The sequence below is a fragment of the Equus asinus genome, chromosome 27, assembly GCF_041296235.1.
Source record: "Equus asinus isolate D_3611 breed Donkey chromosome 27, EquAss-T2T_v2, whole genome shotgun sequence".
Classification (NCBI taxonomy): domain Eukaryota; kingdom Metazoa; phylum Chordata; class Mammalia; order Perissodactyla; family Equidae; genus Equus; species Equus asinus.
Genome location: NC_091816.1, coordinates 37,910,659 through 37,925,306, shown reverse-complemented (window position 1 = coordinate 37,925,306; position 14,648 = coordinate 37,910,659). Strand labels below are relative to the sequence as shown.

The 14,648-nt window shown below is 48.6% G+C and overlaps 1 protein-coding gene across 5 annotated transcripts in view; it reads left to right on the top strand.

Annotated features, from left to right (window-relative positions):
* Nucleotides 1-14,648, top strand: part of DLGAP2 (DLG associated protein 2) — an 823,888-nt gene that overhangs the window by 706,017 nt on the left and 103,223 nt on the right. For all 5 annotated transcript variants that reach the window (XM_070499944.1, XM_044760599.2, XM_044760596.2 and 2 more), the window contains exons 6-7: nucleotides 5,369-6,438; nucleotides 14,293-14,504. In XM_070499944.1, coding sequence (XP_070356045.1) covers nucleotides 5,369-6,438; nucleotides 14,293-14,504 — 1,282 coding nt within the window. The remainder of the gene's footprint in view (nucleotides 1-5,368; nucleotides 6,439-14,292; nucleotides 14,505-14,648) is intronic.

The window sequence follows — 14,648 nt, the reverse complement described above, 5'->3', positions numbered from 1 at the left end:
CAGCACATATGTCGGCCGTGTTGTAAAGGTTTTATTGCTACCCTCAAAATGCACTCTTTAGAATGTAGGCCAACAGTCTGGTGAAATCCAACACTAAAATGTGTCTTGACATTCGAGTTTGAATGTGGGGACACAGTTAACGGATAGTGACAATAACTGCTAATGTCTCTTGCTTAATAACAAAAAGTGGTGTCGTGGGGGCCCACGCCGTGGCCGAGTGGTTAAGTTCACACACTCTGCTTCAGTGGCCCAGGGTTCACCAGTTCAGATCCTGGGCACAGACCTACACACCACTGGCCAAGCCCTGCTGGGGCGGCATCCACATAGAAGAACCGGAAGGACCTACAGCTAGGATACACAACTGTGTGCTGGGGCTCTGGGGAGGAAAAGCAGACCAAAGGGAAAGATTAGCAACAGATGTTAGCTCAGGGCCAGTCTTCCTCGCCAAAAAAAGCATACCTAAAAAAAAAGTAGGACCAGTAAAAGTAAAACCAATTAAAAAAAATGTGATGTCCTGAGTAGCTAGAAGTTAGGAAGCTAAGACATCATCCACATTTTTGTTTGTCACCTCACTGTCACAAAGAGAAACTGCCAGGCCCTAAGGATTTATGACATGTTACATGGACTTATAAGAAAGCAATCGTCCAAGTCCTTGTTAGACGCTCTGGTGTTGCCATTAGTTACAGTCCGCTTATCCTGTCTGTTGTGCTTGTGGTATTGTTTTCGAGGGTAATGTGTAAGTTTCCAGGCGTCCGTCAGGGAATTCATCCTGTACCTGGAAATGAGAATGTGTTATCAACGTGTCGCATAATCAAATTTAATTCCGTTCAGTTGAACTTTTATCTTTTATGCTGTTCTTTTATGCAGCTACATTCATAACGTAGCTTCCAGCATAAACATGAGGCAGACATACGATACGTGAGTGGAGCAGTAAAGGACTTGGTTTTTAATATGGAGGAATATTAGAATTGTATTAAATTACGTGTTAATGGAAAAATAAAGCGAAAGATAATAGGATGACCACTTTGTGCTGCTATAACGTCTAGATTACAGCACACGGCTTTGCTATTTATGAGTTGAATATTGAATTTCCTTTGAAAACTTGCCTTTAATTATATTAAAATATAACATAAGCTAAAATATCCCCTCCTAATATATTGAAGTGTTCTAGCGGTAATTTGGCTGTTGAGAGAGGAAGGACTGAGGAGGTTTACGGGATCCCCACTCCCGTGAGACAGCGAAGTACCTTGAATTGAGATAAAGGGAAGCTGCCTTTGGAGATAAAGGATTCACTGATCCATGACTCGGAGAACATGCAGGAGCGATCCCTGTGTGCCCTTGGGATGAGAGGCAGCCCCACTCCTACTCTGAGTCCACTGGGGTTCCTCAGGCAATGTTTGCGCTCTCTGCTGCTGTCGATCGTTCCCGGTGTCATAGGTCTCGCCCCTAACTTCTTAGGGATCTGTGAGGTCATGGCCCTTCCTTACGAGATATCTCCATGTCTGAGCTGGCCTGGATGAGGGCGGTCCCTGAGCCTGAAATGCAGACCTTTGAACCCATAGCTAGCACCAGTCATCTGGCAAATGTTCTCGGAAGTGATGGTGTTTCCTGACATCGACCCCCAAGAGAGTTGAGTAAAAGTAATCCAGAGGAGCCTGGAGTCTCAGTTTTCTCTCCCGTTTCCTGCGGTCCCCCTAGGTGTTTGCATGGAGTCTATTGGGGGAGGAGTCAGGGTGGATGGCTCTATGAGTTCTGGGTGTCGCCTGCTCCAGGATTGAGGTCGTATCTCTCAGGGGAGGGGACGTTAGAGAGGAGTAAGTGGGAGAGACGCTCCTGGTGGTAGAGGACAGGTGGGCAGGGTTAGTTACACGAGCTGGACTGAGGGGTGCCATTGGCCCTGGGGAGGGGTGTTGGGCCGTGCGGGTGAGGGGAGCGGGACTCAGACAGCTTCATCCTGAGGACCTGATGCCCTAGCACCTCGAGGAGGTCCACCTCTCGTTCCGGTCTGGACCTTCCGCCTCGAGGACAGCGCACAGGAGGCACTCTCCAGGCGTTGTCTTAATGCAGGTTGGGTTGCACTGGAGCTGGGTCTCGGAGAGTGAACACAGGAGAGGACGGTGCAGCAGCCTGGGGAGCAGAAGGTGGAAAGAACCTGTGGGGTACTGATTAGAACTAGCAGTAGTTCCGTGTGATCAAAGCCAGTAGCTTCACAGATATGTGCACGAGGGGCTGAACGAGGGGCTCCGGCGGGCTCATCTGGTCATCACAAGCCTTGGGCATGTGCTCTGTGCCTGGCATGTGCTGGGGCTGGCCTAGAGCCGTCTCAGAGCAAACCCCGCCATCACGGAGGCTGCCGTCGGAGAGGTGGCCCCTGGTAACGGGTGGAGGTGCTGGGGCTTGCTGGTAAGCGGGTGAGCTGTTGGGCAGGGAATGAGCTGGTGAGGGTGTCTGGGGAAGCACAGGCCTGCAGCGATGTTTGGGTGACGTGGACGAAAGAAGAGCAGTCGGGGGCTCCTGCTGTGGCCCCGGGGCTGAGGACGTGGGGTCTGAGCAGGGCAGGGCCTTGGGCTGAAGGCCACGGGTGCAGCAAGTGAAGGGTGAGCTGAGGACCAGGGTGGGGCAGAGGAGGAAGTGAGAGTAAGTCGGGAGACGAGAGGGAAGGCAGAGAAAGGGAGAACATCAGAGGGCCTCCTTCTCCAGAGGGCTGCTGGGGCAGACAGAGAGAGGAAGCCGCCTCAGGTGTCACGAAACAGACTCTGCTGTGTCATAACTGCAGCCTCAGGGCTCCTGGCAACTCGGAGCAAGCTCCGCAGGCGCTGACAGCAGGGCTCCTAGCGGGAGGCGGGAGAGGAGTGCACAGCCTTCGTGCTCGTCCTCGTGGGGCTGTGGAGAGGGACACGGGGCCCTGGCCCGGGGAGCTAACTGGTCTCCACTACCCCGGGGACAGAAGGCTGGCTGCGCAGGTCCAGTGGGCTGAGGCTGCTGGGCCCTCAGAGCCTCTCTGGGCTCAGCCCACAGGCCGTTCCTGGGCCCTCCGCCTCACGGGTTCTTCCCACCATTTTCCTGTTGGAATCAGCTTCCCAAGCCTGTATTTACTGCATATATCACATTATGTGCATATTATATATGGATATGTGCGTTATATATACACACTATACCTGTAATATACTATATGGATATATGCATATTATATACTAGAGTCTGAATTTCCTGAATATATCATAGTACATGCATATTATATACTATATATACACATATATGCACTCTGTTTGCATGCTATATATGCATATTATATACTATAATAGACTCTGTATTTCCTGCATATAATATGCATATTATACACTATATATGCATATTATATATGGATATATGCATTATGTATGCATGCTATATATACATATTATATATTGCATATTCTGCATGGACATATGTGTTATATACATGCTACACATTTATATAATATGTGAATATATACATACTAGATATGCATATTATATACTAGGGTCTATATTTCCTGAATACATAGTATTATATGCATGTTACATACTATATACAAACATTATGTATACATATGTGCATTATATACATACTATATTTGCATGTAATATATGCATATATGTGTATTACATACATACTATTATTTTATACTAGCGTATTATATACTAGAGTCTGTCTTTCCTGAATATATCATGTTATGTGCATGTTACACACTATATATACATTATGTATACATATATGCATTATATATACACTATATATGCATATAACATATGGATATGTGCATATTATATACATGCTATATATGCATATTATATACTATAATATAATCTGTATTTCCTGGATATATTATATACTATATATGAACTATATATTATATATGCATATTATATGGATATATGCATTATCCATACATACTATACATGTATATTATATATGGATATACATATACATACTATATATGCATATTATATACTAGAATCTGTATTTCCTGAATATATCATATTATATGTATATTACATACTGTATATAGACATTATGTATACATATATGCATTGTATACACACTATGTATGCATATTAAATATTATATTATGTATTTCCTGTATATATTATATTACATGCATATTATATACTCTACATGCATATTACATATGGATCTGTGCATTATACATCATATTACATACTATATAGAGTCTCTGTTTCCTGCATGTTATTACGTGCGTATTACATTCCATAAATGCAATATGTACTACATATATAGGTATATTACGTACTCTAACAGAGCCTGTGTTTCCTGCATCTGTTTGGCCGGCAATTGGAAGCAGGCCCTGATTTGGGACTGGAACAGAAACGCTGGGACAGCAGGAAGCAGGGGCAAAGCAGGGCTCTCTGGGGATCCCGGGATCCAGTTCTTCAGGTTTAACAAACCCTGAGCTTTGTAAATGCTGACCCAAGAGAATTCAAATGAAACCATGACAACAATCATAGTGTAGGTAATGAATGGTCTGAGTGTCCTCCCCCTGGAACGCGGCCTGTTGCCTTGCCGGTGTCCTGTGTCCCTGCCCACAGCTGAGGAAGGAGAACCTAGAGAGCACAGGTCACCCGCCTGGAGCCTCACTCCCGGAGGTGGCCGGACCAGGCCCTGACCCAACTAGTCCATCTCCAGATGCTGGCATTTCAACCACTGCACCGACCGCCTCCCTAACAAGAAGTCCAGGGGCCGGTCCACAGCCCACAGCCACAGACCCAACGTCTTCTGCGAGGTCGCCTCCTGTTGACCTGTGTATAACATTGTGGGTCACATAATCAACCCTTGTTTTCTTGACTGGGCAGAATCTTACAGTTCAAAGCCGAATATTGGAAATAGAATGTCAGGACGTCCTGGTTTCATCCTCCTTTGGACACAGACAGACGTCCCTGAGAAAGCCCCTCTCCTGACCTGCACAGCGAGGACGTGGCCTTGAACGACCTCGTGGTTAGTGCACTAGCGTGCAGCACATTCGCTCCCCGGGCAATGCCACTGATTAAATAGCGGCTGTTGTTTTTTTAAACTTCTTAAACTGAACCACAGTACTCAAATCTAATTGAGATATAACTCATTTTTCCCCCAAATTGTTTATTTGTTTAATACATTCGGGAGTATTTGGAAATATCAAAGTTTACTCTCTCTAATATTCTCACACTTTGGAGAAGTCAGTGTGGTATAAAAAAGCAGTAGCCCACTTGAATGCCCGGTGGAAAATGACCACTGACTACTGGATAAAAGTAGTTCCTGCAGGGGGTGTTAATATTTTACTTCTCCAACACGTAAGGGTTTTTGTCGATATTCCCACAAAGTCGTAAATGGCGTTTCTGTGTTTTCTCCCCAGACCAGCAGTATTCATGGTCGCCGACTCAGCACTTCAATGAAGAAAGATACTCGCCTGCTCCTAGGAATATGAAAGGATTATCCGGGAGTCGAAATCAACCACAGCTGTGTTCGGGTCATACCTGTGGCTTAACACCGCCTGATGACTGTGAGCATGCCCACGACCACCTCCACCACGGGCAGGAAGCGCGGCAGCCCCACCTGCTCAGCCCGGCGGAGAGCTGCCTCATGGATCACCACCGCTGCTCCCCGCGGAGCTCCATCCATTCCGAGTGCATGATGATGCCCATGATGCTGGGCGACCACATGTCCAGTAGCACCTTCCCCAGGATGCACTACAGCTCCCACTACGACACCAGAGACGACTGTGCCATGTCTCACGCCAGCACTAAAATCAACCGGATTCCGGCCAATCTTTTGGACCAGTTTGAGAAACAGCTCCCTCTGCACAGGGACGGCTTCCACACGCTGCAATACCAGAGGACCTCCAGTGCCGCGGAGCAGCGCAGCGAGAGCCCGGGGCGGATACGACACCTCGTCCATTCCGTCCAAAAGCTCTTCACCAAGTCCCATTCTTTAGAAGGCTCTTCCAAGAGCAACGTCAACGGGACCAAGGGGGACAGCCGGGTGGATGACCACCACCACGGCCACCATGTTAAACACAGTAAACGGAATAAAAGCAAGGAACGCAAGCCCGAGAGCAAGCATAAGTCGGGCCTGAGCAGCTGGTGGAGCTCCGACGACAATCTGGACAGCGACAGCACCTACCGGACCTCCAGCGTGATCAACAGGCACCACATGGACCTCGCCTCCCACTGCTACCCGGGCCCGCTGCAGGGACCCTTTGGGGACCTCTCCCTGAAGACTTCCAAAAGTAATAACGACGTCAAGTGCTCAGCCTGCGAGGGCTTGGCCATGACGCCCGAGGCCAAGTACATGAAGCGCAGCTCCTGGTCCACGCTCACCGTGAGCCAGGCCAAGGAGGCTTATCGCAAGAGCTCCCTGAACTTGGACAAGCCCCTGGTCCACCCGGAGATCAAGCCGCCCTTGAGGCCGTGCCATTACCTTCAGGTAAGGACGCCCGCGGCGTGACTGCTGTTTCCCGTCACGTCTTCCCAGCAAAGCGTGGCAGGCGGGTGGGCTGGCCTGCTCTGGGAAAGCCGTGGACATCCTAATTCTTCCTTTAAACCACAGCCCTAGGTATGAAGGGCCGTTCCTTCAGTACCTCCAAGGCTGGAGGATTTAGCAACGGCAACAAAATGCATTAGCCCACTGTAATGTTTTCTCCTTGCAAAGTGGCTGGTTTGCCCCCCTGGAAATCGGCTTGAATGAGTTCTCTGACCACACCCGAGAGTAGCATCTTTAAGCTTCCAAATAGCAATGAGCATGATTACAGAAAATGCAGCTGTTCCTCTGGGGTGTGGAGGAAACGAGTTTACCAAAGGTGAAAGCAAATCAAAGACAGTGGATGGCTAGAGGGGGATATCGCGGAATTCAGTTTTCTATCATTTCCCTCTCCTCTCTGCCTCCTAATCACGCCATCACTGAGTGTGTGAGTACCCCAGGGGAAGCATCAGGCACCCCCCCCATAAAGATGCCTCTGCAGTTACTTGTATCAACTAACAGTGCTACTAGCAAAACTTGGAAGTCTGGAGTTTTTCTTTCATAGGTACATAATTTGCATCCCGGTTTGCCACCACCTCTGCTTGCCTGGCAGCAGTTGCTGGGGGCCGTGCCTGGGTTTGGAGAGATCTTCCCACGATGAGTAATAGTGCTGGATGCCGGGTGAGTCACCAGGCAGTCAGTTAATGGAACAGACAAACAACTGCGCATCTTTTCAGGAGTCAGGTGGTTGCAAATCATCTCAGCAACTCCAGTTGCCATCCCGGTGCGTGGCCCAAAACCCACGGGTTCTGTTTTAAAGGGAAAGGCTAGCCCAGTGGCTTTTATAGGCAGATTTATTCAAAGAGACAAATTGGTAGTTGGGTAAAATACCATTTTTATGGCAGTGGGAGAGAATTCAACTCTGCTTGTAGTTAGCAAACCCTAAAAATAGACAAATATAGAATTTTTACCTGCATGTATCTAAAGGAATATGAATAGATTCAGGGTTCACTGTAGTCATTGTTGGAAAAGCAAAACGTTCTCATCTTTCTCTGTGTTCGTACCTTGGAAATGTCTGCAGGATGATGCCGTCGCTGTGGTGTTCTGGCCCCTCAGGCCTGACTCCAGACCCGCCGTCTCTCAGGACACTTCCGGGGCCACCCTCCTCTGTAGTCCTCACACCCTCAGATCTACCGTCCCCTGAAGCTCTTTCTGTCCACTGTCCCTTTTGCCGAGCATCCTTTTTTCTGCCCTCCTTTAAATTTGTTTTACTTACGCAAAATATTAATCCCTGACCAGCACACAGGGACAGTGACCTGTACACAGGAAGAATGAATGACCAGCACACAGGACAGTGACTAGCATGCAGGACAGCGACCAGCATGTGGGCCATCCCCGGCATGCTGTGTCTCATTTCAGTGCATCATTTGGGGGACCTGGCAGAGTCTCGTGCCTGGGACGGGCATTCAAGAAATGTTTGTTGGTGGGCCTGCCCAGTGGCACAGCGGTTAAGTTCACGTGCTCCAGTTTGGTGGCCTAGGGTTTGCAAGTTCAGATCCCAGATGCACACCTACACCACTCATCAAGCCACACTGTGGTGGCGTCCCACATAAAATAGAGGAAGATTGGCACAGATGTTAGCTCAGGGCCAATCTTCCTTGCCAAAAGAAAAAAGAAGAAAGAAAAAAGAAATGTTTGTTGGAATAAATTCTCCATGGAAGGATGTTGGGGTTTTGTGAGTCTGGTCAACCTTGTACCTCACTGGTCTTGTAGACATTGGAGTTTGTGGTTAGATTCAGACAGTGTAATAACAGCACTTTGAAAGTCATAAATCATTCTATAAACCTACAGGATTGTGTGGGTAAGTCTGTTCTATCTCAGTTTACCAGTTAAGAAAGAGATGTGACTAAAACGGTCAATAGGAAGGTTTAGGACAGGAACTCAAAGGTCTGTTGTGATGAGACCTCCTGGGTTCCTTTGATTCAGAGATCTTAGATTCTGAGAGACCGTGCCTGTCCATACAGTAAGCATTTGTTGAGGGTCCACGGTGCTCTAGGCCTGCGTCCTCATTCGTGCAGCCCGGTCGGGCACCTCACTTATCAGGACAGCCCTCAGATCTTTGCACAGGGCTGTAGAGATCTCTGTTCTGCTTCTCCCACCTCCGCACAACAGCCTCCCCTGGCCTGGGGGGATCTCTTTCCCGTCACTGTGTGTCTTCACCCTGGCGGATCTGGTGGTCTGCACACGAAGCTAGGTCACTGAGTGACCGCGGGGCAGCGTGACGACAGGCTGGGCTGGAGATGCCTTGTGTGGAGCCCGGGACCACTGCCCTGCAATGCCAGGTCGTGCCGTGCTTAAGGAGTGAAATGGAAGCAGGTGTGGCCTTAAGAAAATGAAGTCAGCGACTAACAGCGGCTCAGAGGAAAACCCAAAAGACAGAAATAAATAAACAATAAAGAACTTCCCCAACCAAATCACACTAGAGATTCCAGAGTCGACCTGAGCAGTGTGATCCTGATGCCATCTGCTGAGACGCAGACACACTGGCAGAAACCGCCTTGGAATCCGGCACTTCTTCACTGGGTTCTGTTCACATTTGGGTGGACAAGTCTCCCTTGTGGGGGACATTGAGCTGTGTCCCTGGCCTCTCCCCACTAGCTGCCAATAGTACCCCATAGTACCCCATTTTGGAGACAACCAAACCTGTCTCCAGATGTTGCCAAGTGTCCCCAGGGGCAGAATTCCCTGCAGCTGAGAACCGCTGGTGTCATCCAAGGATCGTGAGGTTTAGAACCAGGACTCGGCTCCTCGGAAGCCCGTGCTGTCCCTGAGCTGGTGAGCACGCCTGGCCTCCACCTGCACCGCCTCTGAGCGCTGCATCCCGGTCCCCACCGCGCCTGCCTTCCAGGTGCACTGAGCTCAGCGTCTTACGAGCAGCCTCCTCAGGTCCTGCGAGATTTGCCTGGTAACCCCACCACGTGCTCCCCAAACTCCTTGCATTTATGACGCATCCGTGCAGTTGTCTAAACAGCTTTCTTGTCCATAACAATGGCCCGTAAACTTATCAAACCAAGTGTCCCATTTATAGCAAATATTTCACAATGTGTCCTGGACGGTTCTAAAATGAAATTTATGTATGACTGACCTACACACACTATTTTGAGTATATATGTATATATTAATGTATTTATTTATTTGTATAATGTGCCCGAACTCTAACGTAACAGAGAAATAAAAGCAAGGTAGCTATTAACTAAAAACATAAATTTTAGGATACAAATGTCTGGGCACAATGACAGACGTGTACAGAATGAAGCATTCGGAAGTCTGTTTCTGGATGACGTCTCACTGGAATTTAGAGCTGCCAATGAGACCACTAGACGAGTGTGTAATGACTCATTAACCGCCAGTGGATTCGCCAACCTGATGGGATTTTGGAAATGGTAAACAATTCTTGGTAAAGCATCAAACCAAACAAACTTCTCTCTTTCCTCAATTTACATGGTGAGTTGCATTCTTGAAAAATCCATTGTTGCTTATAACCGTGCAAAAAAAAAAAAAACCCTTTGGTTTACATACAAAGCAGAGTTAGATGCAAGGCTCAGGCAATTAGAGACAGGAAAACAGACATTCAAATCATATGAGACAGGAGCCTATTCTTCATTGGGTGGGATTGCTTCATGCTTCCCCCAAACCAGCCTCTCTGGACCCCCAGATTCCCGTAATGCTCCCCTAACTGTGTGACAGTCACAACTGGCCCAGATGGAGTTCTATGATGGCCCCAAGAGGCTGCCCTCCTTTGGAGCCATTGTCCTTTCCTGTAAAATCTGGAATTCAGAAGCCCAGCTGTCTTGCTCTCAATTATCTCCCCAGTGGCTAGAGAACCTGGTATGCATTTAAAACAAGAAAACTTGTTGAACAAATGAAGACGACCTTTCCCCAAGAGAGATGCAGTGTTTGATGGTATTTTCCTCCTTGGATTCAGCTCCTGAAAGAGAATCTTATGACAAAACCCTGGTTCTTTTCTCTTGTGCCTGCTGCTTGAAAAATAAGAAGGATCTTTTAACACACATTATCCTTAAAGCAAGAAACAAGAGACACCGAACGTACACTAAGGTGACCCTTAGGAAAACGCCTGTTGAGAAATATAAATACCGCTCACCACTGTGTGCAAGTGGGTATTTAAGGTAATTGTCATTAAATGCAGCAAAGACTGCAAATTGGGTTTGCACAGGGTGGTGGCTCTTGTGCAGAGAAATCATTCGTCATTCATTCACTGGAAACCGTAAAGCCACTTAATGTGCCGAATGGACACTTGGCCACTCTCGAGCGTTGAGCCGTGGGTTTCCAGCACCGTGAGGTCCCTGAGAAAGATGCATTTGCTGAGACGCAGTGGCGTCCGACGATCGCTGCTCTGTTCCTTGAGTCTGGAGGCACGTGCTCTGGGATGGGGATCCGTGCCCTGCCCTTGACTCTGGTTCCCACTACTTCTGTAATGCAGTTGCGTCTGTCACAGACTGCAAAAGTGACTTCTTAAATCAGAAACAGAAAAATACAAGCTGGTCTCCTTTGTCAGTTAATTCACAGGCTGCTGGGGGAAAAAAAAAAAAACCTTCCTTTGTTTCTTGTGGAAACATGCTTTTAATTCACGACAATTCCGTAAAGCTGCCAACAGGATAGAATCTTCCATGACATGTGGCCGTCCTCCACCTGTCCCCGACCAGCGCCCCAGCCTCCCACCCTGGAGCGCCACACAGCTGGCCGCACCTCCTTCCTAAGTGCAGGGAATGGGAGCCTGTGCCTTCCTGCTGGTCACTTGCAAATTAGTTAGAACCCCAGACCTCACGTCCAGGAAGCCTTCCCAGATCACCTCCTCTGTCCACAGCTTCCATTGACCCCTTCTCTGTTTGCCCTCTGCACCGTATCTTGTGCCCTAATTAAACCATAATTCATCTCATTTTATCTGTGTCCCTTCTACTGAAATATATTGTCATTGAGGACTGACTTTTCTTAAATTAAAAATAGGTTTATTTTTATTGCAATAGCAAGATATGGTCTATATAGAAAATTCCGAAAATATAAGTATAGAGAAAAATCATTGAGAATGCCATAATCACATCTCCTAGTGATGACCCCTGTTCCACATCCTTCCAGCTACGTTGCTGTGCGGTGGTCCCATAGGATCAGTGCCACACGGCCAAGGTGTGCAGTGGCTACACCATCTAGGCTTGTGTAAGTGCACTCTATGATGTTCACACAGCAACGAAATTGCCTAACAACGCGTTTCTCAGAAAGTATCCCCATTGTTAAGCGATGCATGGCTGCATAAAAAAACATTGTGTGTATACAGTGCTTTAAAAATTGCGTGTCCCCTCCTGATCATCTTTCCATGGCTAAATATATATTCTTCTGCACTGCAACTTTTGAGGGCAGGACAGCATCCGCTGTGCGGTTGTGGTAAATATCTCAAGTCATCTCCTATAGGAGGTTATCAGCGTTTCCTCCTGTCACCCTAACGGACAATTCACCAGGTCCAGGCGCCGAATCCTATGTCTGAGGACACCTTCGCAGAAGCGACGCTGTGGGTCAGAGGACATCAACAGTCGGACGTCCTCTGATGTGTTGCCATGAAGATTGGAGCCACGTCACCACCTGGCGTGAAACGACGTGGAGATAACCGTTTCCTGCGTCTCTCTCCCTCCTGGCAATTTTTTCCTAACTGTTGAAAACTGACTTTGGTAAAAATACACATGGGTAAGAATTATTTAAATGCCCAGAGAAGTTAATCCTTCACTCTTCATGAGTCATTTCTTTCCGGGGCTCAGGAACCCTCAGTGTCAGGAGGTCTACGTGGATGATTTACGCCCGTTTCTCAGTTGCTGATTCTCTTCCGAGAGAGCCCTCTGGGTGTCACCGAGCATTATCTCGTTCTGCCTGTGTCCTGACCGCTCTGCGCTGCAGTCCGTGCGACTTGGCCCTGCCTGCCCAGGTCCCAAGCATCCACAGTGCCTTTCAACACGGTCACGCTCCTCTTTAAACCCCTGTGGAGCCGGATCAAAGAGCTGAGAGATGCCCAGCTGAGCGGGGCCGTCCATGCCACACGCAACCTCTGTTCTGCGGTTGAGGAGACGGGGCTGTGTGAGCTCTCTCAAGCCACTCAGCGTCTTGGGGTCAGAGTTGACTGGGAACCTGGAGCTTTCCGTTCTCTGGAACCCTCTCCTGGTCCCAGCGTCTGGACCCACGGCACTCTTCCACGTCCCTCCCGTGCATCTCAGCCTGCGCAGGGGTCGGCTGTTTTAAGAACACAAACACGGCAGACAGGATCCATCTGACTCACCCCCCGCCACGGAGGGACTTACTGTTGTCTAGACGCCTGGGCCTGGCCGTGCTGAGCGAGGTGCCGAGCGAGTCCTGCTGGTCCCTGCCGGGCTGGGACCCCAATAAGCAGCAGTTGCCGTCCTCGGTTTCCCGTCCTGGGCTGTTCGGTGGAAGATGTCTGATCTGCCGAAGCTCTGTGAGTCTCATGTCTTTAAAGACACGGATACAAGGTGCATTTGGCTGGAAGTGCAGCCTTTCCAACCAGGCGGGCAGCTCCCTGCTGGGTGCTTGACGAGTGGGCTCCTGGCAACATTGGAACTGGAAAGAGAGCAGGATTCTCTTTAGGGCAATTTAAAGACTATACATAAATACCTGCATATTTTACAAAGGGAACAATACTGACTCCGAAGACTCTTTAAAAACGGAATTTTATCATTTTCCTCCTCCGTCGAGGGCGTATAAGAGACTCTCTCCTCCAGCGTGGAGGACCCCTGAGTGAGGGCCTTCCGTCGGGACCACGTGCAATGTATGGGCGAGCTTGCAAGACTTTGGGGTTCTCTGCCCTCAGCTGCCGTGCCGTGTGGTTTTTGTTTTCATAAATGTGAGTTGACTGAGGGGTCAGCTTTACCCGGAGCTTCCAGGTGGCTGTGCAAAGGAAGGCTCCACCCCCAGCGAGTGGCCGGGAACAGGTGCACCCCGGTGCAAACATTGTGTCCTAAAGTTCTGCAGGTCTTGTTGGTTGTGTGATGAGGAGCTCAAGTTTCACTTGCGGTATTCTCAGATCCCGACCTGCTTTGTCATCTTTCTGGCTTCACCCACCTCAAAGGACATGACACCAAGCACTGAGTGGGTTTGTGTGGGGGCCCTGATGGGATGCGCAACAAGGACAGTCGTTCGGTTCTGCACTGAGCAGCATGCGACGTGACCAGGGCAGAGGCCTGTCTCCCCTGAGGGCAGAGACAGCGTGGATGATAAGCTTGATTTCTAGAGCTAACCCCGCTCCTTTATCACCTGCTCTTAAGGTGTGAACTTCCAATAATCTGGGCACTGTCTTCTTCCTCTGCTCTCCTCCTTTTTCTCTTATGTTTCTCCTTTCTTTTCCACACTGGATAACTCTTTTTTCTCCAGTTTCCTCAGGTTTCAATTTCCTTTTATACCAGAAGGAAATAAATTAAATGTGAGGCAGTGGTTTTTTTTCCAGGTCCTGAGATTACAAGCGGGGTTTTTACTCGTTCCATGTTCATGACATTCTCACTTCTTCCGTAAGGTTCATCTGTCACTTTTGTAAGGGAAAAAAAACAATGGTTTTATATTAATGTCCTTTTAGGATTTGAATGACAGAGTGCTAAGAAGCATCTATCTTTATGCACCTGACTTTCGATGATAAATGACCATAAAGAGCTGTGTCTTCAAGGAATTGTGCAGAATTTGCTCCCTCAGAAGAGCCAGTTATGGGATTCTAATGACACGGTTGATGCATGTTGTGTGTCTCTTCTCTCCCAGGTGCCTCAGGATGAGTGGGGAGGGTACCCCACCGGGGGCAAGGATGAGGAGATACCCTGCAGGAGGATGAGGAGCGGGAGCTACATCAAAGCCATGGGCGACGAGGAGAGCGGAGAGTCAGACTCCAGCCCGAAGACGTCGCCCAAGACGGCCATCCGGCCCGAGCCGCTGCTCCGGTCCCTGAGCCAGAGGCCGCTCGGAGACCTCCAAACGTAAGGCCTGACCCATCTTCTCTTCTGAACCCTCCTCCACTGTGTCAGAACCCTTGTCTCCTCAAAATGGTCTAAGCACGGGCCAGTTGTCATCAATTCCTGAGTCAAAAAAGTTAGACTTTATGGCCATCATTTTCAAGCCCA